At 47.6% G+C, this 19411-nt stretch overlaps 1 protein-coding gene across 1 annotated transcript in view; it reads left to right on the top strand.

Moving 5' to 3' along the window:
- Window positions 1–19411, top strand: part of LOC134928695 (acid-sensing ion channel 1C-like) — a 650441-nt gene that overhangs the window by 538791 nt on the left and 92239 nt on the right. The window contains exon 9 of the mRNA XM_063924712.1: window positions 16498–16563. Coding sequence (XP_063780782.1) covers window positions 16498–16563 — 66 coding nt within the window. The remainder of the gene's footprint in view (window positions 1–16497; window positions 16564–19411) is intronic.

Below are 19411 nucleotides of genomic sequence, written 5' to 3' on the forward strand. Positions count from 1 at the left end.
TCAAGTAGAATAAGTAGAGAGTAGTGTCCCTTAGATTTAGCAGCATGGAGGTCATTGCATACTTTTGTAAGGGCAGTTTCAGTGGAGTGGAGAGGATGGAAGCCAGACTGGAATGGGTCAAGCAGTGAGTGTGAGGAAAGAAAGGCAGTAAGGCGGTTGTAGACAATACGCTCAAGGATTTTGGAGGCAAAAGGGAGGAGAGAGATGGGTCGGTAGTTGGAGAGAGTGTTTGGATCAAGGGTAGGTTTTTTAAGAATAGGAGAGATGAGTGCATGCTTGAAGGCAGAGGGGACAGTGCCTGATGAGAGGGAGAGATTGAGAAGGTGGGAAAGATGGGAACAAGCAGATGGAGAGAGGTAGCGGAGGAGGCGAGTGGGGATAGGGTCAAGTGGGGAGGTGGTGAGGGGACTGGAAAGAATAAGGGCCATGACTTCCTCTCCAGATGCATGGGAGAAAGATGTCAGAGTAGGTGCGAGGGATGGGGAGGGTTGGTAAGGATTGGGAGAAGGCTGGTTACTGATGGTCTGGTGTGATGTGATGTCCTGACGTATAGTCAATTTTGGATGTGAAGTAAGTGGCAAAGTCAAGAGCAGAGAGTGAGGAAGGGAGACGAGGTGGAGGTGGGCAGAGGAGTGAGTTGAGAGTGGCAAAGAGGAGCTGGGGGTTGGAAGACTGGGAGGAGATGAGGTTCTTGAAGTATGACTGTTTAGCAAGAGAAAGGGCAGCACTTAAGGATGAGAGCATAAGTTTGAAATGGAGGAAGTCTGCCTTAGAGCGTGATTTCCTCCAGTGTCACTCAGCAGTACGTGACCATTTTTGCGGATATCTGGTGCATTTGGTGTGCTAGGGTTGAGGTGTTAATTTGCAAGGAAGAATAGTGGTTGGTAGAGCAACAGAGTCAAGAGCAGAAGTAAGGGATGCATTGTATGTGGAAGTGGCTTGTTCAGGGCATGAGAGAGAGAGAATAGGAGAGAGAAGTGAGTCAAACAGGGAGGAAAGGAATGTGGTGTCAATAGCTTCAATGTTGCGCTTAATGATGGTAGCCTTAGGAGGTAGTGATGGGGAAGTCGAGAGAGATAGGTTAAAGGAGAGCAGGTGGTGGTCAGAGAGGGGAAATGGGAAGTTGGAAAAATCTGAAATATCACAGCGGTGAGTGAAGACCAGATCCAGTGAGCTCCCATTCACATGGGAGGGTGAGGAGGTCCACTGGGAGAGACCAAGTGAAGAGGTGAGGTTAAGGAGTTTAGAGGCAGGGGATTGTGTGGGGATGTTAATAGGGATGTTGAAATCGCCTAGGATAATGGAGGAAATGTCAGAAGTGAGGAAGCCAGGAAGCAAAGTTGTCGATGAATTTGGAAGCAGTGCCAGGGGGGCGGTAAATGACAGCTACTCTAAGATGGAATGGTTGGAAGAGGCGTATGTCATGGACCTCAAATGTAGATAATATAAGGGATGGTTCTGGTGGTATGAGTTGGTAGGAGTAACTAGAAGGTAAAAGGACCCCAACACCACCCCATGGCGACCCCCAGGTCGGGGTGTGTGTGTGAATGTGAGGCCCCCAGCAGAGAGAGCAGCAGCAGAAGTAGTGTCAGAGGGTGTAATCCAAGTTTCAGTAATGGCTAGTAGGTGCAGGGAGTTGGAAATTAAAAGGTCATGAGTGGGGACCAGTTTGTTACAAACAGATCTGGCATTCCAGAGGGCACAGGATAGGGGGTATGAGTTTGTGGGAGAGATGTGAATGAGATTATCAGGGTTGCTGTAGCGATGAGGCGAGATTAACTTTGAGGGCAGGGATGATGAGAGAGTAGTGATGGTACGGGTGCCAGAGCTGGGAGGGGAAACTGCAGGAGGTGGGCAGGGAGGGAGGTCAGTGTGATGTGGATGGGGGTATGGGGAGGTGACAGGGAATGGAGAAAGGGAGCAGGGCTGAGTTGTTTGGTAGCAGGACCATGGGGCAGAGGTAAATGAAAGTGGGGTAACAGGAAAGGAGGGGGAAGGAAACCGAGGGATGGAGGGGAGACAGAGGAGGAGGTGTAGGAGACTAGGGTGGAAGGATAAAGATACATTATTAGGTAGACACTGAGTGATGTGGGGAGTATAAGAAAGCCTTGACATAGTGTTAAGTAGGTACATAGGTTGAGGGAAAGTGGAAGTAGGAGAGGAGACTGTAAGGGAATCAGAGCAGAAGAATTGCAGAAATGCAGATGAGAAAAGCAGTGTAGGCTCTATGGGTGTAGATATTAGAAGCTTGGTTGAGGCCGGGTCCAGATCACAGGTGGTGGGATGCAAAATCTGAGCAATTTCAGCAGTGTCCTTTACATCCACTGGGTCAAAGCTGGTCCATTAAGGCAGGTAGCTTATATTGGCAGGCATTGTAGTTTGGCACTCCTTTGATGGCACTGTGGAGATTCCAGCCCGGATGGTGGATATTTTATCTGCAAAGAAGTTTGCAAACTCGTTGCATCTTGCCTGGGAGAGGGTTTCATCAGTCTGCAGGCATGCTGGCTTGCAAAGCATCTCCACTGTGCGGAAAAGTTGAGCTGGCCTATTGTTTGCTGCTGTGATCTCATTTGACAGGAACTGTGCTTTCTTACGAGTGATTGTCGATTGATATTCTTCGTTATGCTTTATTAGTTTTATTCTGTCATCCACTAGGTTAGTCTTCCTCCATCGTCTTTCCAGTCTACGCCCCCTTTTCTTGAGCTCACTAACACTGTTGTCGAACCAGGGAGCTCGACGTTGTCGTTTACGAGGTCTTATATGCACAGGGGCGATAATATCAATTGCAGCCATAATATCCTTATTATAATAATGGACTAGGGAACAGGGATCTTCACAGGCACCCAGTATAGCAGAGAGACCCAGATTTGCTGCAATAGCCTGGGGAGTCATACCCCTCCCTGGACGATACCTGGTCAACTCCACAGGCAGAGATTTTATTTGAGGGGTTGCAACTGAGAACCAAAGGGCGTGGTGGTCTGACCAGATGGCTGGGTTTATTTTTAGGTCAGTGACTTCTAATCCAATCTGAAAGACAAGATCAAGAGTGTGACCACTTTTATATGTGGCAGAAGGAATGACCTGTGTGAAGCCCAGACCATTCATTGTGCACAGGAGGTCTTGGCCAAGGCGTGAGAGCTCATCATCCACCCATGCATTGAAATCCCCGAGGATGAGCCATCTTTGATGTTCCAGAACCAGGCCAGCAACAGTGTCTGCAATTTCTTGTAGAAATATCTTTCCATCTCCAGGGGGCCGGTAAATGAGAAGTACTCTGAAACCTAATCCTGTCGAACTCCGGGCAGCAATGCATTAGAATGAGCGAGTAATTTCAATAGGGTGGACCCTAAGCTTAAGGTATTTTTTGAAGCCACCCCGCCACCCCTGCGGTCCAGTCTTGGGTTGTGGATGACAGAGTAGTTTGTTGGGACTGCAGCATCCAATATAGGTGCTGCATTTTCATCTAGCCAAGTCTCTGTAATACAGGCTAGATCTGCAGATTCAATAAGGTCAGCAATTGTTGCAGTCTTGTTTCTTATAGATCTGGCTTTACAAAGGACTGACCTGATTGGGCGTACCAGAGGTCCTTCAGTTTTATTTATGTTAGGTGCAGGCGCTCTGGGTATGGGGGTCACCAAGCGAGAGTTGACAGTTCTGTTCTTCCAAACACAGGGCCGTCTTTTGGGTATCACTTCTATTTGATTGTTCTTTGAGTATGGGGGTGAGCAGGTGGGCAAAGGACTTAGATGGTTACCGGGGGAAATAAATTTCCGGTCTGCTCGCTTCCCACGAATGCGCCTGTGTTTTCTTTTTAAAATGCCAAGGGATTGGAGGATAGAAGCCTGTGATGGTGTAATAGGAACTGCGGAACGTGGTGGGCAGAGTGAAAGAATGAAGCTGGAGGAATACGTATACATTGGGTCATCAATGACAGATTACTATAAGTATGAGCTGCATATGATGATGAGAGAGGGAGAGAAAGCAGTGGGGGGGGGGGGGTTGTGTTTTGTTTCCCCCCAATTCGGTATGTAATCCAAAATTATAATGGGTTTATGAACAAAGTTATTGCTATATCCTATTGTGTATATTTGAAGCAAGTGATAAATAAAATTGCTGATTTTGTCAATTATCCTAGGACAGGCAGGTATGTGGAAAGGTGTTAGAAGCCAATTCCCGTGTAGGTGTGAAAAGTCTCAGGGGTATATTTACTAAGGTCCCGATTTTGACCGAGATGGTGTTTTTTCTTCAAAGTGTCATCTCGGGAATTTACTAAACTCAAATCACGGCAGTGATGAGGGCATTCGTATTTTTTTGGAAGACCAAGAAAAAAAATACGAATGAATACACCATCGGTCAAATACGCCTGTAATTTGGTAGAACTCGGTCATTTACTAAAAATTGCAATTCACAAACACTGCCGACAATAGCCCAACACTGCCGTGAAAAAATGCAAATCGTAAAAAAGTGCTAAAATAAAACAGACCTGCTTTTTTTACCGTGTTCTGATAGGCATGCACGGATCCATGAGATCTGTGCATGTTTATCAGTGGGAATGGGTGGGAAAGTGTTAAATTTGCAAAAAAAAAATGCGTGGGGTCCCCCCTCCTAAACAAAACCAGCCTCGGGCTCTTTGAGCCGGTCCTGGTTGAAAAAATATGGGGAAAAAAGTGACCGGGGTTCCTCCATATTTAATCAACCAGCACCGGGCTCTGCGCCTGGTCCTGGTTCCAAAAATACGGGGGACAAAAAGCGTAGGGGTCCCCCGTATTTCTGAAACCAGCACCGGGCTCCACTAGCCAGATACATAATGCCACAGCCGGGGGACACTTTTATATTGGTCCCTGCGGCCCTGGCATTACATACCCAACTAGTCACCCCTGGCCGGGGTACCCTGGAGGAGTGGGGACCCCTTCACTCAAGAGGTCCCCCCCCCCAGCCACCCAAGGGCCAGGGGTGAAGCCCGAGGCTGTCCCCCCATCCAAGGGCGGCGGATGGGGGGCTGATAGCCTTTTTGACAAAATTTGAATATTGTTTTTTGTAGCAGTACTACAAGTCCCAGCAAGCCTCCCCCGCAAGCTGGTACTTGGAGAACCACAAGTACCAGCATGCGGTGCAAAACCGGGCCCGCTGGTACCTGTAGTACTACTACTAAAAAAAATACCCCAATAAAAACAGAAGACACACACCTTGAAAGTAAAAGTTTAATTCATACATCCACACCTCCAAACATACATACTTACCTATGTTCACACGAGGGTCGGTCCTCTTCTCCATGTAGAATCCATGGGGTACCTGTTCGAAAAATTATACTCACATAATCCAGTGTAGATGGGTCCTCTTCTGTTCTATTTGTAATCCACGTACTTTGCAAAATAAAAAAACGGACACCCGACCACGCACTGAAAGGGGCCCCATGTTTTCACATGGGACCCCTTTCCTCGACTGCCAGGAACCCCCCCTGACTTCTGTCTAAGAGGGTTCCTTCAGCCAATCAGGGAGCGCCACGTCGTGGCACCCTCCTGATTGGCTGTGTGCTCCTGTAGTGTATGTCAGGCAGCACACGGCAGTGATACAATGTAGCGCCTATGCGCTCCATTGTAACCAATGGTGGGAACTTTGTGGTCAGCGGTGAGGTTACTTTCGGTCAACCGCTGACCACAAAGTTCCCACCATTGGTTACAATGGAGCGCATAGGCGCTACATTGTATCACTGCCGTGTGCTGCCTGACATACACTACAGGAGCACACAGCCAATCAGGAGGGTGCCACGACGTGGCGCTCCCTGATTGGCTGAAGGAACCCTCTTAGACAGAAGTCAGGGGGAGTTCCTGGCAGTCGGGTAAAGGGGTCCCATGTGAAAACATGGGGCCCCTTTCAGTGCGTGGTCGGGTGTCCGTTTTTTTATTTTGCAAAGTACGTGGATTACAAATAGAACAGAAGAGGACCCATCTACACTGGATTATGTGACTATAATTTTTCCAACAGGTACCCCATGGATTCTACATGGAGAAGAGGACCGACCCTCGTGTGAACATAGGTAAGTATGTATGTTTGGAGGTGTGGATGTATGAATTAAACTTTTACTTTCAAGGTGTGTGTCTTCTGTTTTTATTGGGGTATTTTTTTTAGTAGTAGTACTACAGGTACCAGCGGGCCCGGTTTTCCACCGCATGCTGGTACTTGTGGTTCTCCAAGTACCAGCTTGCGGGGGAGGCTTGCTGGGACTTGTAGTACTGCTACTAAAAACAATATTCAAATTTTGTCAAAAAGGCTATCAGCACCCCATCCGCCGCCCTTGGATGGGGGGGACAGCCTCGGGCTTCACCCCTGGCCCTTGGGTGGCTGGAGGGGGGGACCCCTTGATTGAAGGGGTCCCCACTCCTCCAGGGTACCCCGGCCAGGGGTGACTAGTTGGGTATGTAATGCCAGGGCCGCAGGGACCAATATAAAAGTGTCCCCCGGCTGTGGCATTATGTATCTGGCTAGTGGAGCCCGGTGCTGGTTTCAGAAATACGGGGGACCCCTACGCTTTTTGTCCCCCGTATTTTTGGAACCAGGAATAGGCGCAGAGCCCGGTGCTGGTTTATTAAATATGGGGGAACCCCGGTCACTTTTTCCCCCATATTTTTTCAACCAGGACCGGCTCAAAGAGCCCGAGGCTGGTTTTGCTTAGGAGGGGGGACCCCACACATTTTTTTTTTTTAAATTTTAACAATGTTTTATTTTTTATGAAAGGTGCACAATGAAGCCCAGCACGGATCTCACAGATCCGGCCGAGATTCATTGTGTTAAAGTCGGCAGTGTTTTACAATTCACTCCCGTAAAACACTGCCAAAAAATACGAATTACATCAACATCGGTAAATACGAAAATGCAGAATACGACAGCTTAGTAAATTAGTCGTAATAAATTCAAAAAGTTGCAATTTTACACTTTCGATGTCATTCGTGATTGAACTTTAACCTCATTCGGAAAAATACGAATTTTAGTAAATATACCCCTCAGTGTGAGAGGCCTTTTCTAGATTTCTTGTGGGGGTAGTGATAACATGTCCTGGGAAATGGATCCTGGAATTTGAAACAGTGAGCCTTCAGCAATTCAGAGCATGAATATACTGATACTAGTTGATTAATGCAATAAGTCAGTTATTTTTTGCTCAGAGAACAGAGGTGGATGATGTCTAGGTGAAGGGCTGGATGGAGCCAAAGATAGGTTGTAGTCCACAGTACCTTATCTGGGATGTCCAATGCAGAGTACAGTAGCTACCAAACTGAAGGACTTCTCAGTGGAGGTATGCAGAGGATTCTATCCAGTGTGTATCTCAGCGCAGGAATGCAATCCGTTGGTTTTGATGAAATGTCCGCGTAGAGTAGTACAAGAGTTAAAGGTAAGTCCTTGGATATTTATGATGATTCATAGGTCAGTTGTGGTGAATTTAAGCTGTTTTATGGAGATGATCAGGAGCATGCAAAAGGTGAGGCAGCCATTTTGGGCACCAGCAATTTCATCTATTAGGTCGGGGGGTTCCTCTTGGGCGGCTGCCCGGGGTATCTCGTCTTTACAGCTCTGCCGAGCGGCTACTTGGTTGGGTTCGAACACGTTTGCCAAGTTTTACATATTCGATACCTTGACCTCTGAGGACCTTCAGTTTGGTCAGTCGGTTCTGCAGGAAACTCAGCACTCTCCACCCGGTTTGGGAGCTTTGGTACTTCCCCATGGTACTAAATGGATTCCCAGTATCCCCAAGGATGTAAGAGAAAATAGGTGTCACAACTGAGGGCCTGAGCTGACGGGAGGCAGCCTCAGTTGTAGGGGCTGAGATGTACCGGAACCTGGGAGGTTGTATCAGACCCCTGGACATGTAAGTAACATGAATAATAACTGCCCGAAGGCGTGACCACGACAACTTGGATAAAAGTCAATGATGTTTATTATGACAACTCCGCAACACAGCAGCAGTAAAAGAAAACGTAAAAGTCAGCAAAGAATAAATACAGTTCCTGGGTACTACAGGATGGCAGGAGCCACAGGGCACTGGTAGTGTGAGATAGTTCTTATAATCTTCTAGATGGTAAGTCCTTACCAGGCCCGACTGTAGCAATGGAGATAACCCAGGATTGTGCCAGCTGGTGTTCCAGGAAAAGCTGGGTTGCTGAAGATAAAACAGCTGCTGTGGATACTGGCTGGAACCAGACTGTTGTTAGCACGGAGTGGATACTGGCTGGAACCAGTTAAATAATAAATGAACTTGGGAGCGATGAAATATGAACTGAAATGTAGAACTTGAGAGCGGAGAAATAATAATACCGGTGGAGAGTGGTAAAGTGTAGAAAGGACACCGGCCCTTTAAGAGAAGCTGTACTCTGCTGGAAGCTGAGCTGGAAGCAGGTAATGTTGTAGCTGGAAACAGATGAATCCACAATGGATTGGAGAGTCAGGCTACACCGCAGGTGGAATGCTGGTGCGGGTCTCTATGGTGGAAGTCTTGAGACAGGAGCTGGAACCTGGAAGACAATCACAGGAGAGAGACAAACAGGAACTAGGTTTGACAACCAAAGCACTGACGCCTTCCTTGCTCAGGCACAGTGTATTTATACCTGCAGCAAGGAAGGGATTGGCTAGGCAATTATGCAGATTATCAATACTGAGAACAGATTGGTGGAAATGATCAGCTGACAGAATCCAAGATGGCTGCGCCCATGCAGACACTTGGAGGGAAGTTTGGTTTGTAATCCATGTGGTAATGAAAACAGTAATGGCGGCGCCGGCCACCGGAGACAGGAGGCGCCAGGCTGACAGATGCACATCCAACCACGCGGAAACAGCGGAGGCCGCGGCTGACGTAATCGCCACTCAGACACTCTGCATGCAGAAGTTCAGGGACGGCGGCGGAGGCCGCGGGAGACGCCATGCCAGGTGTAATATGGCGTTTACTGTGACAACGTCCCAGAGTGACAGGAGAGGATACAGGAATGTACACATCAGGATAACAGATGGGATCCGGTCCTGGAGCGCTGAGCCAGCCTTAGGAGGCATCTGATGGGTAAGAAATGGCGTCCAGATACCCGGATCGTGACAATAGGATTTTAATTACCTACCGGTAAATCCTTTTCTCGTAGTCCATAGGGGATACTGGGTGCCCGCCCGGTGCTTCGTTCTTCCTGCAATTGGTTAAGTAATATTGTTTGGTTCAGCTGTTGCAGTCCATGTTTACAAGTTTTGGTTAGCATGGCCTTACTCTTGTTCTGTGTGTGATGGTTCTTAGTCTCACCACTATCCATATCTATCCTTCTCTCAAAGTATGTCCGTCTCCTCGGGCACAGTTTCCTAGACTGAGTTTTGTAGGAGGGGCATAGAGGCAGGAGCCAGCACACCTAATCAAACTTCTATAGTGCCCATGGCTCCTAGTGGACCCATCTATAACCCATGGTACTAAATGGATTCCCAGTATCCCGTACGGACTACGAGAAAAGGATTTACCGGTAGGTAATTAAAATTCTATTTTATGATTGCATTGTGCAGTTTAATAGACCTTTATATCTATCTGGTTATTCTACTGGTATGTTGGCTGATGTGTGCAGCTCCACCCACTACATTTCTGACAACCAACCCAGAGGAAGCTTCGTCTGACCTGTGCTTTGTCCTGACTCATAAAGTAATAACACTGAAAGTTCTGGGACTCTTTAAGTGTGACTCCTCTTACCCCAGAATTGAGTACACTGAGACCTGGAAGGGATAGTGCCTCTCACTAAGTTATTTAGCCGTGAAATCATGGTCATTTACCACAATTCCCAATTTTGCTCCTCTTTTTCTGTGAAAACGGACTGTTCGCAGGTTTGCATGCTCCCGCGATTCGCCCTATTCAATTGCAATTTCACAAAAACGGGATTACCGCAAAAATTAATACCGAAAATAAAAAAAAAGGGTAAATCTGTCCGTACCTCCCAAAATAGCTAACCTAACAGTGGCTAACAGTATAAAAGTGTATTATTGGTTATAATAAACATATTTCTTGTACTTCGAGTTACATGGCTGTTACTGTTTATGTAATTTTTATGTAAAAAAAATAATAGAAAGCTATTTTTTTTCAGCAAAATAAGTGCTAAAATGAAATTAGGAGTACATAAAAATGGGTACAAGTATATATCTGGGTCATTATTAGATCCTGTGAGGGGTCCAGTGATGCTCCTGTGCCTGGTGGTTTCCATGCTCCACAGTGAGTATGTGTGACCACCCTATATTTACCTCACCAGACTGACCCTATCAATCCCAATGTTAACCCCTTCTGTAGAGTGTCCCCGTGAGGGCCATGGGGAGATGTTCAGGTAATCACAGTTCTCTGACCCTTTGCTGGAAGGCTTAATGATGTGAGGCAGGCCAGGATCTCTTCAAGATGATGATGATGAAGTGGGAAATTTAGGAACTGTTGGAGATACCTTAGAACAGTGGGAGACGAGTGCAGGGAGATGGACAAAGGTTGGTGGGGAGAGGAGGTGAGGTGGCAGTGCAGATGGCATTGCCATAGGAAGAATGCTGCGAGAAGTGAGTTGGGAGTGAGAAGTGAAGAAGGATAAGGAGCATACTATGGTGGAAAGATAGGGTTAAAGCAATTGCAAGAGATTGGTACACAGCGCAGATGTGAGACTAATATCTAGCCATCGTAGGTAGAGCAAAGAGAGTACTCAGCTGTATGGAAGGTGGAAACTTGCAGGAGCTATTCCCTTGTACTGCAGGGAGATGTTTCTCAGTGGATCGCAGTGAAATACCAGTAGATTTAGAATGAAGATATAATGGGGTGGGGGGTCCCCAAGAAGTGGTAGTACAACTTGTAAAAGGGTGGATCACTGGAGGCTTGGATAGAGAAGCTGGAGCAAATGATTGCTGAACATTAGGTTTGCCAGGTTGCTAGAGGGTTGATTGAAATTTCTGGAATTGTGGGACAGCAGAATCTCTGGGTAGAGTAGGTTACACTGTGTGCACTGATTATGAGAAGGCAGCCTAGTGCTGGAGGGTTGATTGAAGTTGCTGGAACTATGGGACTGTAGAATCTCTGGGTAGAGTAGGTTACACTGTGTGCACTGATTATGAGGAGGCAGCCTAGTGCTGGAGGGTTGATTGAAGTTGCTGGAACTGTGGGACTGTAGAATCTCTGGGTACAGTAGGTTACACGGTGTGCACTGATTATGAGAAGGCACCTAGTGCTGGAGGGTTGATTGGAGGTGCTGGAAATGTGGGACAGTAGAATCTCTGGGTACAGTAGGTTACACGGTGTGCACGGATTATGAGAAGACAGCCTAGTGCTGGGGGGTTGATTGAAATTGCTGGAACTGTGGGATGGTAGAATCTTTGGGTACAGTAGGTTACACGGTGTGCACTGATTATGAGAAGACAGCCTAGTGCTGGAGGGGTCATTGGAGGTGCTGGAACTGTGGAAAGGTAGAATCTCTGGGTACAGTAGGTTACACGGTGTGCACTGATTATGAGAAGGCACCTAGTGCTGGAGGGTTGATTGAAGTTGCTGGAACTGTGGGACAGTAGAATCTCTGGGTACAGTAGGTTACACGGTGTGCACTGATTATGAGAAGACAGCCTGGTGCTGGAGGGTTGATTGAAGTTGCTGGAACTGTGGGACAGTAGAATCTCTGGGTACAGTAGGTTACACGGTGTGCACTGATTATGAGAAGACAGCCTAGTGCTGGAGGGTTGATTGAAGTTGCTGGAACTGTGGGACAGTAGAATCTCTGGGTACAGTAGGTTACACGGTGTGCACTGATTATGAGAAGACAGCCTAGTGCTGGAGGGTTGATTGAAGTTGCTGGAACTGTGGGACAGTAGAATCTCTGAGTACAGTAGGTTACACGGTGTGCACTGATTATGAGAAGACAGCCTAGTGCTAGAGGGTTCATTGGAGGTGCTTGAACTGTGGGAAGGCAGAACCTCTGGGTACAGTAGGTTACACGGTGTGCACGGATTATGAGAAGGCAGCCTAGTGCTGGAGGGTTGATTGAAATTGCTGGAACTGTGGGATGGTAGAATCTTTGGGTACAGTAGGTTACACGGTGTGCACTGATTATGAGAAGACAGCCTAGTGCTGGAGGGGTCATTGGAGGTGCTGGAACTGTGGAAAGGTAGAATCTCTGGGTACAGTAGGTTACACGATATGCACTGATTATGAGAAGGCAGCTTAGTGCTGGAGGGTTGATTGAAGTTGCTGGAACTGTGGGATGGTAGAATCTTTGGGAACAGTAGGTTACACGGTGTGCACTGATTATGAGAAGACAGCCTAGTGCTGGAGGGGTCATTGGAGGTGCTGGAACTGTGGAAAGGTAGAATCTCTGGGTACAGTAGATTACACGGTGTGCACTGATTATGAGAAGGCACCTAGTGCTGGAGGGTTGATTGGAGGTGCTGGAACTGTGGAAAGGTAGAATCTCTGAGTACAGTAGGTTACACGGTGTGCACTGATTATGAGAAGGCAGCCTAGTGCTGGAGGGTTGATTGAAATTGCTGGAACTGTGGGAAGGCAGAACCTCTGGGTACAGTAGGTTACACGGTGTGCACGGATTATGAGAAGGCAGCCTAGTGCTAGAGGGTTCATTGGAGGTGCTGGAACTGTGGGATGGTAGAATCTTTGGGTACAGTAGGTTACACGGTGTGCACTGATTATGAGAAGACAGCCTAGTGCTGGAGGGGTCATTGGAGGTGCTGGAACTGTGGAAAGGTAGAATCTCTGGGTACAGTAGGTTACACGATATGCACTGATTATGAGAAGGCAGCTTAGTGCTGGAGGGTTGATTGAAGTTGCTGGAACTGTGGGATGGTAGAATCTTTGGGAACAGTAGGTTACACGGTGTGCACTGATTATGAGAAGACAGCCTAGTGCTGGAGGGGTCATTGGAGGTGCTGGAACTGTGGAAAGGTAGAATCTCTGGGTACAGTAGGTTACACGGTGTGCACTGATTATGAGAAGGCACCTAGTGCTGGAGGGTTGATTGGAGGTGCTGGAACTGTGGAAAGGTAGAATCTCTGAGTACAGTAGGTTACACGGTGTGCACTGATTATGAGAAGGCAGCCTAGTGCTGGAGGGTTGATTGAAATTGCTGGAACTGTGGGAAGGCAGAACCTCTGGGTACAGTAGGTTACACGGTGTGCACGGATTATGAGAAGGCAGCCTAGTGCTAGAGGGTTCATTGGAGGTGCTGGAACTGTGGGATGGTAGAATCTTTGGGTACAGTAGGTTACACGGTGTGCACTGATTATGAGAAGACAGCCTAGTGCTGGAGGGGTCATTGGAGGTGCTGGAACTGTGGAAAGGTAGAATCTCTGGGTACAGTAGGTTACACGATATGCACTGATTATGAGAAGGCAGCTTAGTGCTGGAGGGTTGATTGAAGTTGCTGGAACTGTGGGATGGTAGAATCTTTGGGAACAGTAGGTTACACGGTGTGCACTGATTATGAGAAGACAGCCTAGTGCTGGAGGGGTCATTGGAGGTGCTGGAACTGTGGAAAGGTAGAATCTCTGGGTACAGTAGGTTACACGGTGTGCACTGATTATGAGAAGGCACCTAGTGCTGGAGGGTTGATTGGAGGTGCTGGAACTGTGGAAAGGTAGAATCTCTGAGTACAGTAGGTTACACGGTGTGCACTGATTATGAGAAGGCAGCCTAGTGCTGGAGGGTTGATTGAAATTGCTGGAACTGTGGGAAGGCAGAACCTCTGGGTACAGTAGGTTACACGGTGTGCACGGATTATGAGAAGGCAGCCTAGTGCTAGAGGGTTCACTGGAGGTGCTGGAACTGTGGGAAGGCAGAACCTCTGGGTACAGTAGGTTACACGGTGTGCACGGATTATGAGAAGGCAGCCTAGTGCTGGAGGGTTGATTGAAATTGCTGGAACTGTGGGATGGTAGAATCTTTGGGTACAGTAGGTTACACGGTGTGCACTGATTATGAGAAGACAGCCTAGTGCTGGAGGGGTCATTGGAGGTGCTGGAACTGTGGAAAGGTAGAATCTCTGGGTACAGTAGGTTACACGGTGTGCACTGATTATGAGAAGGCACCTAGTGCTGGAGGGTTGATTGGAGGTGCTGGAACTGTGGAAAGGTAGAATCTCTGAGTACAGTAGGTTACACGGTGTGCACTGATTATGAGAAGGCAGCCTAGTGCTGGAGGGTTGATTGAAATTGCTGGAACTGTGGGAAGGCAGAACCTCTGGGTACAGTAGGTTACACGGTGTGCACGGATTATGAGAAGGCAGCCTAGTGCTGGAGGGTTGATTGAAATTGCTGGAACTGTGGGATGGTAGAATCTTTGGGTACAGTAGGTTACACGGTGTGCACTGATTATGAGAAGACAGCCTAGTGCTGGAGGGGTCATTGGAGGTGCTGGAACTGTGGAAAGGTAGAATCTCTGGGTACAGTAGGTTACACGATATGCACTGGTTATGAGAAGGCAGCTTAGTGCTGGAGGGTTGATTGAAGTTGCTGGAACTGTGGGAAGGCAGAACCTCTGGGTACAGTAGGTTACATGGTGTGCACTGATTATGAGAAGGCACCTAGTGCTGGAGGGTTCATTGGAGGTGCTTGAACTGTGGGAAGGCAGAACCTCTGGGTACAGTAGGTTACACGATATGCACTGATTATGAGAAGGCAGCTTAGTGCTGGAGGGTTGATTGAAGTTGCTGGAACTGTGGGAAGGCAGAACCTCTGGGTACAGTAGGTTACACGGTGTGCACGGATTATGAGAAGGCAGCCTAGTGCTAGAGGGTTCACTGGAGGTGCTGGAACTGTGGGAAGGCAGAACCTCTGGGTACAGTAGGTTACACGGTGTGCACGGATTATGAGAAGGCAGCCTAGTGCTGGAGGGTTGATTGAAATTGCTGGAACTGTGGGATGGTAGAATCTTTGGGTACAGTAGGTTACACGGTGTGCACTGATTATGAGAAGACAGCCTAGTGCTGGAGGGGTCATTGGAGGTGCTGGAACTGTGGAAAGGTAGAATCTCTGGGTACAGTAGGTTACACGGTGTGCACTGATTATGAGAAGGCACCTAGTGCTGGAGGGTTGATTGGAGGTGCTGGAACTGTGGAAAGGTAGAATCTCTGAGTACAGTAGGTTACACGGTGTGCACTGATTATGAGAAGGCAGCCTAGTGCTGGAGGGTTGATTGAAATTGCTGGAACTGTGGGATGGTAGAATCTTTGGGTACAGTAGGTTACACGGTGTGCACTGATTATGAGAAGACAGCCTAGTGCTGGAGGGGTCATTGGAGGTGCTGGAACTGTGGAAAGGTAGAATCTCTGGGTACAGTAGGTTACACGGTGTGCACTGATTATGAGAAGGCACCTAGTGCTGGAGGGTTGATTGGAGGTGCTGGAACTGTGGAAAGGTAGAATCTCTGAGTACAGTAGGTTACACGGTGTGCACGGATTATGAGAAGACAGCCTAGTGCTGGAGGGTTGATTGAAGTTGCTGGAACTGTGGGAAGGTAGAACCTCTGGGTACAGTAAGTTACACGGTGTGCACGGATTATGAGAAGGCACCTAGTGCTGGAGGGGTCATTGGAGGTGCTGGAACTGTGGGAAGGCAGAACCTCTGGGTACAGTAGGTTACACGGTGTGCACGGATTATGAGAAGACAGCCTAGTGCTGGAGGGTTGATTGAAGTTGCTGGAACTGTGGGAAGGTAGAACCTCTGGGTACAGTAAGTTACACGGTGTGCACGGATTATGAGAAGGCACCTAGTGCTGGAGGGGTCATTGGAGGTGCTGGAACTGTGGGAAGGCAGAACCTCTGGGTACAGTAGGTTACACGGTGTGCACGGATTATGAGAAGGCACCTAGTGCTGGAGGGTTGATTGGAGGTGCTGGAACTGTGGGAAGGCAGAACCTCTGGGTACAGTAGGTTACACGGTGTGCACGGATTATGAGAAGGCACCTAGTGCTGGGGGGTTCATTGGAGGTGCTGGAACTGTGGGAAGGTAGAATCTCTGGGTACAGTAGGTTACACGGTGTGCACTGATTATGAGAAGGCACCTAGTGCTGGAGGGGTCATTGGAGGTGCTGGAACTGTGGGAAGGCAGAACCTCTGGGTACAGTAGGTTACACAGTGTGCACGGATTATGAGAAGACAGCCTAGTGCTGGAGGGGTCATTGGAGGTGCTGGAGGGTTGTCAGAGTTGATGGAGTGGTGGACGCTGACAGGTTGGGATAGACCTGGAGTTTGGCCCAGGGCTGAGAGGAAGTTCACCGTGACATTACTGAAGACCACCAATATTTTTTAGCCCACAGTGCTTAGTAGGAAGCAAGACATCTCTGTACTGGGTCCATAAGTGGTCCAACAAAAGGTACTCTGCATCTCAAGCATGGTGTGATCACAGTGACAGCTCCCAAAATAAAAGGATATACTTTCTAATCTTAAGGACTTACAGTATTTTACATATTCATGCCACTTATATAAACACATTTATAATCCGATTTCATCCTGGTTTTACCTGTAGGTTTTCCGGGACAAAGCACTGGGCTATTTCCAGAAGCGGAAGAAGTGTAAAGAAAATGACAAACTGGTAATGACATCAGAATTTCAGCGGGTAAAGAGACAGAGAGAGACGGTAACATCTGTCAGTCATAGTGCACAGCATGGCGCAGGATCCTGTGGTACAATATAGAGATGTCTTCATACACAGCAAACACATCCATGTCCTAATGCACAGCAGATAAACATATGCCTCAACCAAGTGCAAAGTCATACAAGTCCTAACACAGTGACAATGGGGTGATTCAGACCTGCACAGCGGGCGATCATCAATAAACTGCCACTGCATATGCACCGCAATGCGCACGTGCATCGGCTAACAACGGCATCGCCGGTCAGCGACAGTATGGTGCGAATATGTAATTTGCACGGGCATTCGCAAGGTGATTGACAGGAAGAAGCCGTTTGTGGGTGGTAACTGACTGTTTTCAGGGAGTGTCCGGAAAAAACGCAGCTGTTACCAAACATTTTCAGGGAGGGTGTGTGACATCAGCTCCGGCCCCGATCAGCCCGTTCTCATCGCACTGGAGGAGTAAGTCCCGGGCTGCGCACACACTGCACACACTGGATTTTTGCAGCTCAGCGTACACATGGGATCGCACACTTGCACAGCGAATTTACACTCCCCCTGGAGGCGGCGACTATCTGATCGCAGGACAGCAAAGTTAGCAGCCCAACGATCAGGTCTCAATCACCCCCAATATCCACATAAGAGAGTGAGAGAGGGGCCTTCAGTCCTCGCACATGCTTACATTTTACAGGAATTATTTATAAAAAGTTTTAGACATTAAGGAGGCATTGGGTTACCTGTAGGCCATGCATTTAGTGAGAGGAGGAGAATGGTTTCAGGAGCTGGTCAATTCAGACACTCAGCAGTAAAGGCAGCTGAAGTGTTAGAACCATCACCTCTACTGTGGTTATTGCACCATGTTTGGGACCCTCTGGGTGCAACTACGGAGCACTGTACTCCTATGACATGGGAGGACCCCAGGAAAAGTCTTTCCAGAAGCCACGGCCTACTCAGTGGACGAAGCAGCTGGCCAAAGAGATTGGAGGAGACAAGAACCTAGAAGGAGCATGAAAAGGTATGGTTCCGGTTTGAGGACAGCAGAGTAGCTGGCCATTTGGGCTATGTGAAGAAAGTAAGCAATGAAGAATTCCAAAAAAGGAGGCAGAATTACATCTGTATGCGAGTAACCACACAGGAGATGGGCAGCAGAGAGGGAATGATTAGTGCATGGGGTGATGTTTAGCTGATCATGAATTGCTGAGTGTTTCAGAGAGTGAATGGTATTATATGAAAGGGCCCTGGTAGAAATACCACAACTCCTAATGGCAGCCAGTACCTCTGGTGTAAAGTAGTGCCAGTAGATATGGGATATTGGGATCAGTGGCTGAGGGAGTAGAGGAGAGGGATCTTGGGGACTAGGAGAAGAGACAACATTTAGAGTGACCCAGAGGGAACTGAAATATTTGTCCAGAGAAATGCCACAGTAAGTATATGTAAGAATGTCTGGGAAGTATGATTGGGGAAAGGGGCCAGAAAAATGTTTGTACATTTTCAAGTACTTGGACAGCAGATGCCTACAAAGCCTACAGATCTGAGACTGGCTCTGCTATTATGTGTCTCACTCCTGTATCAGAGATCTTATTATACTAACGCGGTGGTTCTCAAACTCGGTCCTCAGGACCCCACACGGTTCGCGTTTTCCATGTCACCCAGCAGGTACACTGTGTACCACCAACTGTCACATCTTAAAAATCTACAGGTGACCTGCAAAACATGAACCGTGTGGGGTCCTGAGGACCGAGTTTGAGAACCTGTGTACTAACGTATCATTGACTACTTATCTGCTGGTTGCATACAGGATTGGCTATATGGGAATTATGTGCAGTTTGATGGAGTGCCAAGAGCTACAATAGAATTTGTCTAACATCTACATTGTGTGATCTATTAACATCAGTGAGCACGTGATTGGATGAATAGGTGTATCAACTTCATCTGAGAAATGTGTGCTGATATCAATACACTAATAAGTACAATCAGGATTCTTTCATCATTAATCTTATTATCCATATCTGCATATGTGTCTTGTATGTTTTTTATGATTGTGTATTTTTAGTGATGTTTATTTTATGTGATTGTTAGTAAAATTAATACATATTCACAACACTTCCTTAATGGTTTTTTAAACACAGAAACTTGCAAGACATGTAACACAAATAACATACATGTGTATCCTCGCTACATATTCAGTGACCTGACCACATTTACATACAGATAACATGGTTGCATAACACATTTTCAAATCCCTGAGAGCCTGGAAAATACAGCTGACACACTTCAGGAAAAATGTAGTCTCGCCATCTCTCTCTCTCTCTCTCTCTCTCTCTCTCTCTCATTTTCCATCCCATAGACCTCTTGTTTCAGGGCTTGCTCGTGTGCTCCTCACCGTCTGCTCCATGCGGTGGTCTCCTGTCCTCTACACATTCTGCTCCACCCAGTGATCTCTTGTCTTCCTCACTTCCAACTCCACCTAGTGATCTCCTGTCCTCCTCACCTTCTGCTCCACCCATCTATCTCATGTACTCCTCACGTCCTGCTCCACCCATGATCTCCTATTCGCCTTACATTCTGCTCCATCCAGCTATCTCATGTCTTCTGCACTTCCAACTCCACTCTGTGATCTTCTGTTCTTCTCAATTCCAACCCCACAAACTGATCTCCTGTCCTCCTCACCTACTGCTCCACTCAGTTATATCATGTCCTCCTCATCTTCTGCTGCACCCAGTGATCTCTTTTCCTCCTCATTTTAACTCCACTAATTGATCTCCTGTCCTCCTCACCTTCTGCTTTACTCAGTTATCTCCTACCCTTC

This window comes from Pseudophryne corroboree, chromosome 5 (genome assembly GCF_028390025.1).
Source record: "Pseudophryne corroboree isolate aPseCor3 chromosome 5, aPseCor3.hap2, whole genome shotgun sequence".
In the NCBI taxonomy this organism is placed as follows: domain Eukaryota; kingdom Metazoa; phylum Chordata; class Amphibia; order Anura; family Myobatrachidae; genus Pseudophryne; species Pseudophryne corroboree.